General features: G+C 44.3%; 2 protein-coding genes across 2 annotated transcripts; both read left to right on the top strand.

Annotated features, from left to right (window-relative positions):
- Window positions 1-216: 216 nt before the first annotated feature.
- LOC133246856 (AP-3 complex subunit sigma-1-like) lies at window positions 217-1,369 on the top strand. Its single transcript, XM_061415431.1, has one exon. The coding sequence runs from the start codon at window positions 293-295 to the stop codon at window positions 872-874; it is 582 nt and encodes a 193-aa protein (XP_061271415.1). The 5' UTR covers window positions 217-292; the 3' UTR covers window positions 875-1,369.
- A 3,701-nt stretch (window positions 1,370-5,070) lies between these two features.
- On the top strand, window positions 5,071-6,132 carry TAS2R40 (taste 2 receptor member 40). The gene is given in 2 exon segments (XM_061414981.1): window positions 5,071-5,234; window positions 5,236-6,132. Coding segments are annotated over 2 exon segments (954 nt in total). The 3' UTR covers window positions 6,026-6,132.
- Window positions 6,133-16,484: the final 10,352 nt, after the last annotated feature.

The raw sequence follows: 16,484 nt of genomic DNA on the forward strand, positions 1-16,484 counted from the left end.
CACTGGCATGAAGCCTCAGGGTGAAGAAGACATTAGGAACTGGTGAATGTGTTAGTTACTTAGTTGTGTCCAGCTCTTTGAGACCCCATGGCCGGTAGCCCGCCAGCCTCCTCTGTCCATGGGGTTCTCCAGGCAAGAATATCAGAGTGGGTTGCCATTCCCTTCTCCAAGGAACTGGTGAATACTATAACACTAAAAAGCATATATATGAGCCGGCGAGATCCCGAGGCGAGGCTCGCGCGCCCGCCCCTGCCCTGGCCCCCAGCTCCCACCCGGTCCGCCCGGCTCAGCCATGATCAAGGCGATCCTCATCTTTAACAACCACGGGAAGCCGTGGCTCTCCAAGTTCTACCAGCCCTACAGTGAAGATACACAACAGCAAATCATCAGGGAGACATTCCATTTGGTATCTAAGAGAGATGAAAATGTTTGTAATTTCCTAGAAGGAGGATTATTAATCGGAGCATCTGACAACAAACTGATTTATAGACATTATGCAACATTATATTTTGTCTTCTGTGTGAATTCTTCAGAAAGTGAACTTGGCATTTTAGATCCAATTCAAGTATTTGTGGAAACATTAGACAAGTGTTTTGAAAACGTCTGTGAACTGGATTTAATTTTCCATGTAGACAAGGTTCACAATATTCTTGCAGAAATGGTGATGGGGGGAATGGTATTGGAGACCAACATGAATGAGATTGTTACACAAATTGACGCACAGAATAAACTGGAGAAATCTGAGGCTGGCTTAGCAGGAGCTCCAGCCCGTGCTGTATCAGCTGTAAAGAATATGAATCTTCCTGAGATCCCAAGAAATATTAACATTGGTGACATCAGTATAAAAGTGCCAAACCTGCCCTCTTTTAAATAAAAAATTAAAAAGGCCACTCCCAGGTAAAATCCAGGGGGAAAAGTCATCTAAGTTTACCATGCAGTTGTTTACCAAAAATAGAGGAGAGTCTTAACTTTTACTTTTGGATTTAAGTCAAGGTACTGTATAGACATTATATAAAATCAGTATGGAAGTTCAATGTTGCTTTTCTTGCTCAGTGGTTTTGAAGAAATTAAGTAGTTCCAGTGTGATTTTTTTTTTCTTCATTTTTTAAACTGCATTCCTGTAGCCATCTAAGGCATGCCTGTATGTATTGGCTATTACAGTATTTCGAAAAATGTTCAGGACATTTCTTTAAATTGTGTACAACCCAAAATGTTGGTGTTTTGTATGGATCACAAGTGAACATTCCTTAATAATTTCTGTTATTTGTCACAATTGTTATTTAAAGAACGAAGTATGTATTGCATGAAAACATTATGACCTATTTCTCTTAGTTTAAATAAACTCCAAGGTAACCGGACTTATAAAGCACTGTTCTGTTTGCCTGATATCTACTTTAGCAATAATTTTTTTTATGACCCTCTGACTCAACAAAAAAATAAAAGTATATTTTATCACTGTTAAAAAAAAAAAAAGGCACATATATACGTTTTACGTAGACAGCCACAACTCTGCTTCAAACGATTCACCATGAAGACCAGATAACGCCCAACTTTTTAATTTTTCAGAGAAGACAGATTTTTGTGTGTACATATAGGCAGTCTCCTAAATTTAAATGTTGGCCTATAGGATAAAAATCAAATGCCAGTGAACCACTGTTGTCCAACATCAGGCACTACAAGATAAAGTACAGCTTTAGGCCAGATTGGACGCAAGACCCATTGGGCTCTAGCTAAGACCTTGGTTCTCAATGGTGACTGTGAGATCTCTTAGCTTTTTAAAAATACAGCATGCCTGGGCCCTGTCTCTCTGATTCTTTTCCTCATTTTCTTGTGCTTTATTGTAAATACTTCCTATATGTTATGTTTTTTAACAAATTGAAGGTTTGTGTAATCCTTTGTTAATCATGTCTATTAGTGCATGTTTCTTTTTATCTCCCAGATTTTGACTAAATAGATTAGGAATGAGTCCTGAACATATATATATATATATATATATATATATATATACACACACACACACATACATACATACATATATAATATTTTATATTTTATTTTATGCTTCATTTATTATATTATCAGATCAGATCAGTCGTTCAGTCGTGTCTGACTCTTTGCGAACCCATGAATCGCAGCACGCCAGGCCTTCCTGTCCATCACCAACTCCCGGAGTTCACTGAGACTCATGTCCATCGAGTCAGTGATGCCATCCAGCCATCTCATCCTCTGTCACCCCCTTCTCCTTCTGCCCCCAATCCCTCCCAGAGTCTTTTCCAATGAGTCAACTCTTTGCATGAGGTGGCCAAAGTACTGGAGTTTCAGCTTTAGCATCATTCCTTCCAAAGAAATCCCAGGGCTGATCTCCTTCAGAATGGACTGGTTGAATTTCCTTGCAGTCCAAGGGACTCTCAAGAGTCTTCTCCAACACCACAGTTCAAAAGCATCAATTCTTCAGCACTCAGCCTTCTTCACAGTCCAACTCTCACATCCATACATGACCACAGGAAAAACCATAGCCTTGACTAGACAAACCTTTGTTGGCAAAGTAATGTCTCTGCTTTTTAATATGCTCCCTAGGTTGGTCATAACTTTCCTTTCAAGGAGTAAGCATCTTTTAATTTCATGGCTGCAGTAACCATCTGAAGTGATTTTGGAGCCCCCAAAAATAAATTCTGACACTGTTTCCACTGTTTCCCCATCTATTTCCCATGAAATGATGGGAAAAGATGCCATGATCTTCATTTTCTGAATGTTGAGTTTTAAGCCAACTTTTTCACTCCCCTCTTTCACTTTCATCAAGAGGCTCTTTAGTTCTTCTTCACTTTCTGCCATAAGGGTGGTGTCATCTGCATATCTGAGGTTATTGATATTTATCCCAGCAATCTTGATTCCAGTTTGTGTTTCTTCCAGTCCAGCATTTCTCATGATGTACTCTGCATATAAGTTAAATAAACAGGGTGACAATATACAGCCTTGACATACTCCTTTTCCTATTTGGAACCAGTCTGTTGTTCCATGTCCAGTTCTAACTGTTGCTTCCTGACCTCCATATAGGTTTCTCAAGAGGCAGATCAGGTGGTCTCGTATTCCCATCTCTTTCAGAATTTTCCACAGTTGATTGTGATCCACATAGTCAAAGGCTTTGGCATAGTCAATAAAGCAGAAATAGATGTTTTTCTGGAACTCTCTTGCTTTTTCTATGATCCAGCGGATGTTAGCAATTTGACCTCTAGTTCCTCTGCCTTTTCTAAAACCAGCTTGAACATCAGGAAGTTCACGGTTCACATATTGCTGAAGCCTGGCTTGGAGAATTTTGAGCATTACTTTAGTAGCGTGTGAGATGAGTGCAATTGTGTGGTAGTTTGAGCATTCTTTCTCATTGCCTTTCTTTGGGATTGGAATGAAAACTGACCTTTTCACAGCATCATCTTTCAGGATTTGAAATAGCTCAACTGGAATTCCATCACCTCCACTAGCTTTGTTCATAGTGATGCTTTCTAAGGCCCACTTGACTTCACATTCCAGGATGTCTGGCTCTAGATCAGTGATCACACTATCGTGATTATCTGGGTCATGAAGATCTTTTTTGTACAGTTCTTCTGTGTATTCTTGCCATTTCTTCTTAATATCTTCTGCTTCTGTTAGGTCCATACCATTTCTGTCCTCTATCGAGCTCATCTTTGCATGAAATGTTCCTTTGGTATCTCTGATTTTCTTGAAGAGATCCCTAGTCTTTCCCATTCTGTTGTTTTCCTCTATTTCTTTTATTATATTATACTTTATATTATATTTTATTGATTTATATATTTATGAAAGTCAAGGTATTAGTTGCTGAGTCACATCTGACTCTTTGCAACCCCATGGACTATAGCCCACCAGGCCCCTCTGTCCATGGGATTCTTCAGGCAAGAATACTGGGGTGGGTAGACACAGTCTTCTCCAGGGGATCTTCCCAACCCAGAATCAAACCTGGGTCTCCCACATTGCAGGTAGATTCTTTACTGTCTGAGTCCCCAGAGAAGCCCATATATATTTATAAATATTTCATATTTTATACACATACATATGTTCCAGAGTTCATTCTGTTACACAGCCAGGACAAAGAAGTAGGGAATTAAATTTCAAGTAATAATGTTTTGTCACATTTTCCAACTTCAACACTATTTTCACAACACTCTGAAGGCTTCCTGGGCTAACTTTACCTGATTCTAGACACAAATAGTGACATGGATCTTGGTAAATTAGAACTGGTGATAAACACACAAACAATGAAAACTGTCACATAGGAGTTTTTGTCTCTAACCCAAATGACATCCAATTTTGGCTTTTCTGAGTACAGTTTGAGGACACTATAATAGTTAGCTTTTCTGAAAGAAACTTGATTGTAAGTAAAAATTATCAGATATGAGCCAATGGGAAATTCTGACTCATAACCTAACCACAGGAAAAAAGTCTCTCCCCAAATAAAGGAGTTAACAAAGGAAGCAGGAGAAGGGAGATCAAAAGAATCTGTTCGCATTTTCATGGATAATTCAGCAGGTAACAAGTCTTGTGAGATAAGGAAAAGAGACTGTGATTCCTAAACTGGGACTCTTGCCCTGTGAAGTCAGTAAAATATGGACTTAAATGAGATAGGTAGGTTGGAGATGAAAATGGCAACCCACTCCAGTATTCTTGCCTGGGAGATCTCATGTACAGAGGAGCTTGGCAGGCGACAGGCCATGAGGTCACAAAGAGTCGGACACAACTGATTGACTAAGAAACAACAAAGGTAGTAAGGTAGGAGGGTGCTGGGATAGGAGCCTGTCTAAATTTATTTTTTCCCAGTGAGCTCCTGAAAGCCCAAGACAAATGGGTCTTGATGAAAAATGAAGACAGTTGGCAACCAGATCCTCTCATCATTTGCATTTCAAGCCTCTAACTTGTGGTCACGTGACAAGCAAATGAAGAAAAATTGGCAATAACCATTAACTGGAAAGAAAAAACATAATTCCACTGAGTCAGGATCAGACAGTTGCAGAGAAGGTACCAGTTCTTCAGGCAGAAATCTGAACATCAGAGCCAAAGAGAATGGTGACGGTGAACACAGATGCGATGGATAAAGACACGACCAGGTTTAAGATCGTCTTCACCTTGGTGGTCTCTGCAATAGAGTACCTCATTGGCATTGCTGGGAATGGCCTCATCACCATCATCCATGGAGCCAAGTGGGTCAGAGGCAAAAGACTCCCCATTGGACTGCATTCTGCTCATGCTGAGCTTTTCCAGGCTCTTGCTACAGATTTGGATGATGCTGGAAAACACGTACAGTCTGCTGTTCTGGGTCATCTACAATGAAAAAAGAGTATACATACTTTTCAAAACCATCATCATGTTTCTGAACTACTCCAACCTCTGGCTTGTTGCCTGGCTCAATATCTTCTATTGTCTTAGAATCGCAAGCTTTACTCACCCGTGGTTCTCCGTGATGAAAAGGAAGGTCATGTGGCTGATGCCTGGGCTTGTGAGGCTGTCCTTGTTCTTCTCCTTTTGCTCCAGCTTTCCCTTCTCTAAAGGTATATTCAACGTGTACGTGAACAATTCCGTCCCCGTCCCCTCCTCCAACTCCACTGAGAAGGTGTACTTCTCCGAGACCAACATGGGCAACTTGGTTACCACCCTTTACCTGGGGATCTTCATCCCTCTGATCATGTCTATGCTGGTGGCCACCCTGCTGATCATCTCTCTCAAAAGACACACCTTCCACATGAAAAGCGATGCCACTGGCTCCAGGGACCCCAGCATGGAGGCTCACCTGGGGGCCATCAGAGCCATCAGCTATTTTCTCATTTTCTACATTCTCAATGCAGTTGCTCTGTTTTTTTCCATATCCAACATCTTTGCCGCCAACAGCTCCTGGAATATTTTATGCAAAATCATCATGGCTGCCTACCCTGCTGGCCACTCAGTGCTACTGATCTTGGGCAACCCTGGGCTGAAAAGGGCATGGAAGCAGTTTCAGCACCAAGTTCATCTCTACCTGTAAGGGCAAACCCACAGGGGACCACAGGATCTGCTCCAATCAAGCTCTGACTTCTCCTCTCCTTGACCTCTCTCCCCATCCATCTTTTCTTCCCTAATCTGCTCTGACACTTCTCAGGTAACTGGATTCATTCATGAATGTGAAGCTGAATTTTTTCACTTGAGATTCTAAGTAGAAGTAGCTAAACCACTCTAAGATGGATTTATGAAAGCTCCTTAATCTATGGTCATTTGCATGCTGTCCTTAGATCTTCTCTGCTTCCTCCCCCACTGAACCTTAAGGAGAGGGTGACCAGATATTTCTGTTTGCCTGGGATGAGCTCTGTTTGCGCCTGTTGGCAGTTTTCATCCTTTCATTTCCAAGGATAGCTTGGTCTGAATGAAAAATTATATGGTCACCCTACTTAAGGAACCCTACTAACCCAGAGTCAAGAAAAAGGAGGGCTAGTGAAAAGCATGGTGTGCATCTCAAGGGGTAGAAGGGACATCTGAATGCCTATAGATAAAGAGGATCCAGGAGAGAAAATCTGGCCCAAATTTTCAAGTGGTGTAGAAGTTTCAAGGAAAATGAAGAGTGAAGAAAAAGCCTTTGGACTTGGCTAAAAGAAGGTTGGGCTTCCCTGGTGGCTCAGTGGTAAAGAATCCTCCTGCTGATGCAGGTCAGGAAGACCCCTCTGGAGAAGGAAACCCACTCAAATAGCAGGCAACCCACTCCAGTATTCTTGCATGGAAAATCCCAAGGACAGAGGAGTCTGGCAGGCTATAGTCCCTGGGGTGACAGGAGAGTCAGACACAACTGAGCGACTAAACAACAACAACAAAAGGCTAAGGATCTGGTGGCACTCAGATCACAGGAGTTTCCAGAAATCACGCAAAGATGAAAACAGTGAGGCGTTTTGTAAAGCCCAGTCTTTTCAGGAGTCTGGTTGGAGGTAAAGATGAAGCAGAGGGTGGCAGGTGGGTGGTGGTGGCTGGTCAACTGGATGCTTGGATCATATGTTTCCAAATGATAAGGGACAACTCGAGAAGAAAGGAAAGGAAGGACAGTATAAAGAGTGATGTGAGCAGGAAGTAGAAAATAGAAAGAGGCCAGACTGGAGGATCATCTCTTTTGCTCCCCTCCTGGGTCTGTGACAATATACGCGCACCGGTGCCTCGGGCTTTACCAGTTCTGGGTCAGCTGGCGGAACTAGCAGGGTGGGGCAGGGTATCTAGGAGGGGCTGCTGGACAAGCAAACACTACTTACTGCTCACTGTCGCTCTCCAGAATGAGACCCGCAGCAGAGCCTCCGAAGGTGATCACAGAGTAAGACAGCCCTCTTCCCACATATCTTGGAACCAGAAGTTAGGAGGTTGGGTTTTCTTATATTGGGTATTTTTAAAATCAGAATTACTAAGGTAACTGGGGGAAAAAATGCTACTGATCATATCAAGCTTAAGAGGCTAAGTGAAAACGTGAGGTCATCGGCAAATGCTAAATTCTGAGTTCCTGGACCTTTGAGCACTTTTTTTAGAGAGTCCCTTACCTCCTAAGTGGCAAAAAAAAAATCACACATACACACACACACACATATTCACTCACATTTATCCCTTTATAGTTCAAAGAGCTTGGTACTTACTCAACTGGAAAGGAAAATGTTTATAGAAAACACACTCCTTTGATAACTTTCCTAAGTGAAATTTATTTAAAACTGTTTAAGGTTGGCATGACAGTTATCGTAAAAAAAAAAATAGATCTTGAAGTTTCATTTCAATGCCTAAAGAAAAGAGAAATATACATTTTCCCCAAATAATACAAGCACTAATATCTACTGAAAAACAGAAAACGGATTCAAAGTTATCATGTCATTAATATGAACACTGCCAAGAAAATAAAGTGTATAATCCCTCTCCGTGCTTATTAAGAAGAAATAGTATCTCATTTGCAAAAGCCGAAGGAGGCAGAGCGCTAACAAGAGCTTTAAGGATGATGACATCCTTATCGATACTGTATGTTGCCCTACTTTAACCAGATCAAGTTCTCTCCTGGCTACTCCTCCCTCCCTCCCCTTTTTTTCTTGCTTTCTGTAGAATGCACCTAAAGTTCCACAATGGGCCAGACTACCCTGTCTTCGAATTGGTTGGCTTTGGACAGAAACCAGCATTCCTAGGGGATCCACTTTGCAAACTCTGCACAACACCCCTGTCCCCTGGGAGCAGTTGAAAGTTATGGCAGGAAGGATTTCTTTACCCACAAAATCACCCCCCACATTATCCACCACATGGAGCAGTCTCTACTGAATAAGAGACAAGAAAGCAGAAGTTCAATCAACCGGTAACAAGTCTTGAGATGAGCGAGGTGGGGCTGAAACCAAGGGCAGAAATCAGAAGCCATCGGGGAAGGGCAGGAAGAGACACCGGGAGAGAAGGGGCCCTCCACCCAAAGTCCCCGTGGAGAGAAGCACACTCCTTACAGGGAGGTGGAGAATAGAAATTTACTCAGAAAGGTGGGCTTGTGGGAAGAGGTAGGACAAACAAAGTGGGGAGCCAGTCCTCAGTGTGTGAAAGCTGGGGGGCTCTCTGGACCCCTTCTCTGGACTGAGAGGCACTGCCTTTTACAGGAGACATGGTTGTCGGGGAAATGGCCAGCTCCAGGGTGCTCTGCAGGGAGGTCATGGGTTACTGGCAATTAGAAATTTCTAAGAAGGAAAATGGATGGATTCTAGAGCCAGGGACATGACCTAGATGGCCCAGGCAGGGCAGACTCAGGGAAGAAAACAGCAGTGCCGAGGTGAGGGTGGAGAACAGAGCTACAAGCACTGGGGGAGGGAAGGTGTGAAGGCGTTGAGCTCCAAAGACAAACTTGGCCGGTCTCCTTGGGAGAAGGGCTCTACTGACAACTCCTGCCCAGGCCTCCAGAGAGTATTCCCACAAACCAGGGAACAAAACATCTTCAAGAGCTTTCCAGAGGAACTTCCTGGGCAAGACCCTTCCCAGGGTGGGGTGTGGTATGGTAGGGGTGCTCTGTCTGCAAAGCTAGCCTGTCACCCAGCCTCATTGAGGGGAAACGGGTTGTTTTTAAGTTTTTGGTTTCTCATTTGGTTTTCCTCCTTGCTTTTAGTAAAGGGTCTAAAGAATGTTCCACCCTCGCGCAGCTGCATCAGGAGAAAATAAGAGAAAAGTGGTTTTGAAGTTAGTCCAGGGTGACACAGAACCAGTAATCCCCTGGGTCGGATTTGGTTCGGGTGTGGCAGAAGCAGTCAGAGGGGAAGCAAGGAAGGAAACAGACCCATAGACTTAAGAGAAGGAACTGTGGTTGGGTGCGGGGTGAGGGACGGTTAGGGACTGACGTGTACACACTGCTACACTTAAAACGGATAACCCCCAATGACCTACTGTATAGCACTGGGAACTCTGCTCAATATTATGTAACAACCTAAATGGGAAAAGAATTTGAAAAAGAATAAATGCATGTGTGTGTGTAACAGAATCACTTTGCTGTACACCTGAAGCTGACACAACACTGCATATCACTGGAACTCCAATAGAAAATAAAGAGTTTAAAAATGTTACTAAAATATTTTAAAAAGGAAACAGCCATAAAACAAGACATTTTAAAAAAAGAACCCCAAGGTGGAACATTCATGGAAAAATCTCACCTCAGCAGCTGCACCCGTTTCCCAAGTCCCACCTTCCTCTCTCCTACCCTGTGGTCCCCACAGTGAAGATGACTTAAGCCTGGGGTCCTGGCTTGGCTACTTACGGGTGTGTGACTCAGGCATGTTACTGCCTGTCTCTGAACCTCGGTTTCTGTATCTGCAAAATAGGAATAACGGTAAGAATATCGACCGCCTAGGATTTTCTGTCTCGGCCTCAGAAATGAGCGAGAGAAAACACTGGCCTGAGTAAGCTCTCAGGGACCATTGGCCGTTCACTGTCTAAAGGTGAGGGACGGGAGGCTGAGAGGCAGGGTGTTGGAGAATGCGGACTCTCAGAGCAGGTCAGGTGAGAAAAGGCCACAGCCAGACTGAGCCAGATGCACACAGAGGACCAGGCCCGAGCCAGGGACTCCAGCAGAACACAGCTTAGTCTGCAGCAGCTCACCCGCCCCAGCGGGGAGGGAGGAAGAGGGGGCACCCTGAAGGCTCCAGCTCCTGCACCCACTCCTGACAACATCGGAAAGACTCCAGGGTTTAACACCTTGGCAGTGGTTCAAGTCTGTCTGGAACAAAGCAGGGCACTGGGTCAGGGGTCAGCAAACCCTTGGTCGAGCCTCACAGTAACTATATGAAGCTCTGTGGGCCCCTGTCACAAGCCCTCCAGGTTCTTCTGTAGCACAAAACCCACCAGAGGCAACATGTATGGCTGTCCTCCAATAATATTTGATTTACTGGCACTGTAAATGTGAATTTCATTTAATTTTTCATATGTCAGGAAATATTCTCGTTTTTCAACCATTTAAACATGCAAAAAGCATTCTTGGCTCATGAGCTCTACAAAAATAGGCAGTGGGTCGGTTTTGACCCCCAAACCCCAGTTTGCCAACCGGGCACTTGGCACTTTCTCCAACCCAAGGGGGGAGTGAAACCCACCACCAAACTCCACTTATCTTCACTGTAAACCAGAGACACTCCTCATGACAGCTTTTGCCATGTTTCGAACACGGCAGGCAACTTTCCGAATATTTTTGCCACTTCTAATTTCTCCATCTTTCATCCACCGCTTTGCAATCCCTAAAACACAACCCTTTAATTGTTTGTGAAAAATAAAGACTCATCTAATGCGCTGGTCCCTCCTCCCCCACCACTTCCCCCATCACCACAATGCTGTTAAGGACAGACATACAGGTCCCAAGTGAGTTTTTATCTAAAGCTCTGACAGGGACCACCCTGAAGCTATTCAGTCGATAACAAGGAGTAAAGGCTGGCAGACAGGTTCCTACAGAGTCCCTGGGAATAATGTGGAGGCTATGTCTCCGACTCTGACATGATCACACTCCTACAAACTCCCGCTGTCAGATTGGACCCTTGGCTGCCTTTCTCTTCACGGATCTGATCCAGGGGCAGCGTTTACATGTTTGCATTCTTTCAGATGGTAGGTAACTGGCTGGTTTATTAAAGGATAGCAGGAGAGGCCCAGCGTCTCTGTGGCACTGGAGAAGGACCTGGAAGATCCTTGGTGTCACAGATCTAGACTTGGGTCTCCACTCGGGTGATCTTCGGAAGGTCACTGAACCTTTCTCAGCCTCAGTTTCCCTGCCCAGGAAACAGCGACGATGGGAATATTCACTTCAAGGGGTTGTTTGGAGGTTCAGAGGAAATAATACATCGGTGCATAATAAACCAGAAACCTCCATATGAAAGTAAATGCATTTATTCATTCAACAAAAGTGTACTGTGTATAGGCTACTCCCTGAACTGGATGCTGAGAACTCAAAGGTTAAGGCGACAAAACTTTCACCTCCCTGAGCCCAGAGGCTGGGAAAGAACAACTCGTTAAACTACAATGTGGAAAACACTTCAGAGGAGGTCTGTGTACTGCGGGGTCAGCTCTGTGCCTCAAACTGCAAATGTTCATAATTAAAACCCCTTCTCTACAAAATATTACAAGTCCTGATCTTCCTGATTATCTCCTTTCGGGCTGGAGAGAGAGGAACTCAGAATACAACGCTTATCTCTCAGTCTCACTGGCCAGTTAGGAAAGATGAGGGCGGAGAGAAGAAATGTCCCGCTGAGCATCCTTGGAGATCCCTATCAGTGCCTAAGGATGCAAAATACAGGGGTCTTGTTACCTGCGGCCCTCACTAGGGAAAGCTGCTGTTTGCATTTCCTCCCCCAGAGCCCTCAGAGACTGCAAATAAATCCCTGGTTTATTCAAACCAGATGCTACAATATATCATGGTTGGAAGCCCTGAGTGCACCCGGGACCATGAGCGACAGAAACACTGCACGGGGAGAGGATGGCAATTCAACTCTTGGGAAAGACAGGAGACCTCATGGGATCCCAGTCTGGCTTCTAATCTCATCTCACTTAGTGGAACAGGCCCTCAACTCACATTCTACTCATCAACACAGGGAGAAACATGTGCTTGCCTATGGATGCAAAGGCCCAGAAAGATGCCTTGGAAGACTCAGACGAGCCACGTGGAGTGCTCACCTCTACAGGGACCTGCAGCCACCCTCCAGCACTTCCTCCCAGTCAGTGTGGCTTCCCAAGGGAGAACAGAGTATCTGTCAGGAGACTGGCGTGGGGGTGTGGGCGAGAGAAGCAGGACTCTGGATCCTTTGCTGAGGTTGCAGACAGAAGGAGCCGTGGTTTAACTCCTATCCTCACCACTCACTCCTCGCCTGCCACCTCTGATCACCTGCCCGAGCAGGGGACCTATCCCAGGCTCCCCACCCCACCTGTGTTAGTCACTCAGTCATGTCCTATTCTTTGGGACCCCTTGGACTATCATCTGCCAGGCTCCTCTGTCTGTGGAATTCTCCAGGCAAGAATACTGGAGTGGGTTGCCATTCCCTTCTCCAGGGGATCTTCCCAACCTAAGAATCGAACTTGGTTTTCCTGCATTGCACAGATTCTTCCCCATCTGAGTCACCATGGAAGCCCTCACCCTACCTGAGATGGTCCTTATAGGCAGCAGCATCAGGAAGTAGGACTGGGTGAAGTCCTCTGTGCTCATGGAGGGTGTGGAGACAGCAACAGAAAGGAGTTAAAGTCACAGGCAAGCTCTGGCCACAGAGGGACTGAGGTACAGGAAAGGAAAAGCCATGTGACCCGGTGGGTCTCTGGTTGAGCAGATGATGGAACAATGCTCCAGGGAATCAGTACCCAGACAGCTTGGTGGATGAAGCTCAAAGTTCAAGCTGCAAACAGACAGTCAGATCTACTCTCCACACTGCCTGAGGCAGCCTGCTAATGAAGGAAAACTAGCCACAGTCATATTGAAAGACTAACGCATCTATCTCTTCTCTAAAACCTTGGGCCAGGACCTCCATCACATCACAGCAGAATGAAGTCTAAGTGGACTCCATCCATCAGTTAATTATGGTGAGGAAGATGAGCAAGGAGGCTAAAATGATTTGCTCTGGACTGTGTTCAGTTAGCTGTGTGTTTATGTTTTATAATGTTTATTTTTGACTAAGATTTGTTCAACTTTATGTGAGATTTAGGTTAATGAACAAAAATCGAATATCTCCAAATATTGCAAGCTATGGTTTTAACCTTTGGGTGAACTAATCAAATTGTTAGTAACTAAAACACCTTTGCCTCTGCAGTTTATCTTATCATGAATTATTTAACTAATTTCTGTATCTGTATCTTAATATCAAAAACTACTAATACAGCTTAATGTTTTGGCACTGATTATATTCATTGTACCTGATGGCAGAAATTTTTGTTTTTTTTTATTTAAAGGCTAAGTAGTAGTTGAAGAAAGTGTCTGGCAATTCCTTATCTGAAGAGGTCATTCCACAAAGTCAAACCCTACACCTGAGTCTCCTTCCTCTTGGGTCCCCCATGGCACAGGGCTTTGTGACCACCCCCTCTTTTAAAATTCTCCATCTTCTACTTCAAATCTGTTCAGCTGCCTGGTTTTTTTCCTGTTTCCTTATCCATCAAGCACCCTTCAAACACAGAACTCGTCACCATTTGTACACTTCATCTGCCATCATCACTAACGTGACCAACCAGGCAGGTTTCAAAGCTGAAATTCCCATATCTCAGAAAAACCTTGGTGTCTGGGCAAACCAGAGCAGTTGGTCACCCTCAGTTCAGTACAGTTCAGTTGCTCAGTCGTGTCCGACTCTCTGCGACCCCATGAATCGCAGCATACCAGGCCTCCCTGTCCATCACCATCTCCCGGAGTTCACTCAGACCCTCGTCCATCGAGTCAGTGATGCCATCCAGCCAGCTCATCCTCTGTCACCCCCTTCTCCTTCTGCCCCCAATCCCTCCCAGCATCAGAGTCTTTTCCAATGAGTCAACTCTTCGCATGAGGTGGCCAACATACTGGAGTTTCAGCTTCAGCATCATTCCTTCCAAAGAAATCCCAGGGCTGATCTCCTTCAGAATGGACTGGTTGGATCTCCTTACAGTCCAAGGGACTCTCAAGAGTCTTCTCCAACACCACAGTTCAAAAGCATCAATTTTTCAGCGCTCAGCCTTCTTCACAGTCCAACTCTCACACCCATACATGACCACTGGAAAAACCATAGCCACCCAAATGACTGAGGCTAAATTCAGGTTTCAATTGCAGTCATGATATTCTCTTCTGCTTCCTTCTTTTATAAGCAGATATACACACACTTGAACTTCACACATGCACCTGCCGAAAAGCCTCCTCTTACTATAGATCTTCAGACTGGCATACAAAGCCCTGCACACTGCATCTCAGGCCTACCTTTTCTGACAGGTCTTGCTGCTTTTTTTTTTTCAGTCTACAGAGTATAATCATCTACAGGGCCTAAAAGCTTGGTTCTCTTGTTAAACTTCAATTACAGAAAATTTCCAACATACAGAAAAGAGGAGAAACAGTACAAAGATCCTCTGTGTTTCACAACCTCAAACACTACCAACATTTTACCAGTACTGTCTACTGAAAGTATTAGAGTGGGGTTATTCTATGACTCAAATATTTCCAGTAGCCTTAACCCAAAAGATTCTGTGGGTTCTAAAGTAGGCAACTGTAGCAACTTTGTGTCGTTTCCCCTAAATGCCAGGGCCATTCTCAGTCTGTGTTTTGATTGCCTTCAAATTGCCATTTGTGTGTTTGTCCTATGAATTTGGGGTCTTCCAGTTCTACTTCGCCAATGTCAACAATGGTTATAGGCTCTGCTGCACTTAACTTGCTCAGTTGCTTCTGCTGCTGCTGCTGCTGCTAAGTCGCTTCAGTCGTGCCTGACTCTGTGCGACCCCACAGACGGCAGCCCACCAGGCTCCCCGTCCCTGGGATTCTCCAGGCAAGAACACTGGAGTGCGTTGCCATTTGCTTCTCCAATGCATGAAAGTGAAAAGTCAAAGTGAAGTCGCTCAGTCATGTCTGACTCTTAGTGACCCCATGGACTGCACCCTACCAGGCTCCTCCATCCATGGGATTTTCCAGGCAAGAGTAGTGGAGTGGGGTGCCATTGCCTTCTCCGCTCAGTTGCTTTGGTCATGTTCAATTCTTTTTGACTTTATGGACTGTTGCTCGCCAGGCTCCCCTGTCCATGGGATTCTCCAAGCAAGAACACTGAAGTGGATTGCCATGCCCTGCTCCAGGGGATCTTCCCTATCCAGGGATCAAACCTGCGTCTCCGGCATTGCAGGCGTAGTCTTTACCCACTGAGCCACCTGGGAAGCCCAGCCTTAGCTTAACTCCCTCTAAAAATGGTTCTGCTTATTTTTCCTGATTCCTCTGTCTCTTTGGCCATTTGTAATGAGTGCTCAGCAACACAGACCCTGCAACTGTTCTGTTTTCTCATAAAGCAGTTGGGTAATTTCACATTATTCTTTATTTTAAGGAGTTCTACATTAGTCCTAACCTACCTGTTTCTGTTCTCATATAAAAATATCAAGAAGGAAAATCTTAAGATCCCTTTGTCCATTTTTTTTCTCTCAAAACTAGGTTTTAATTACTTTCCAAATCTCTCCTCCAGCCTTCCTAAAGAAAGCTTAGGACTGTATCTCTGAATTATTAGACATTCTCACCCAGGGTATATTGGCAAAGTCGTTCTCTGGAAAATAAAGGGAGGAAGGAAGGAAGGCATATTAGGAGGAAGGGAAGAGGGAAGGAAGAAGGAGACAAAGAAAAGAAGTCCCTATGTGTAGAATTTTTTTTTATTTCCATTGTGTAAATTCACCCACCATGATGGAATTTGAACTAAGAAGATATCACTGGACCGGAAGTTGGGGGAAGAGATGCATGCCATCCACCCCCTCTTGCTGTAGGAATCAACTACACCTGCATACTCTGTCTTCTCCGGCAAAACAGAAGAAAGATTGAACTTAATGATTCCAGAGCTACACAACCCATATTTCAACACAATACTAGCTCTGTGACCTTGGGCAAGTTGCCTAACTCCCGGGAGGCTCGATGTCCTCATCTTTAAACTAGAGGTAATAAACATCTCTGTCTCATGGGGTTACTGTTGTAACAAGCAAAATTCTTAGAATAGTGCCTTGCATACCTTAGCATGTTATATTCGCGACCGAAAATCAAATGGTGTTATATAGGCTTACCGCCACTAGGTGGCAACCTCCTCATTTCCTCAGCACAAAGCCTTTCTGCAGAGTTATTTGCTACTCAATACGCAAGAAGTCTTTAATTCAATCATAGGAGAGAACTGACGTTTCCCCCCTTTCATCTCCCAGTTTAAGCTTCATATTTTCCTTTGAAAATCCATTAGGAACCCAGTTAGTGATCCTTGAGTGCAGCCATCTGTAAAACTCCAGGCAGAAGTTATTTTCAATCTTTTAAGAAATAAAACTAAAGTTACAGTAGT

Source organism: Bos javanicus, chromosome 4 (genome assembly GCF_032452875.1).
Source record: "Bos javanicus breed banteng chromosome 4, ARS-OSU_banteng_1.0, whole genome shotgun sequence".
Lineage (NCBI taxonomy): Eukaryota > Metazoa > Chordata > Mammalia > Artiodactyla > Bovidae > Bos > Bos javanicus.

What these genes read in the sequence shown, in the direction of transcription:
- LOC133246856 (XM_061415431.1), top strand. Translation starts at nt 293, where the DNA reads ATGATCAAGGCGATCCTCATCTTTAACAACCACGGGAAGCCGTGGCTC.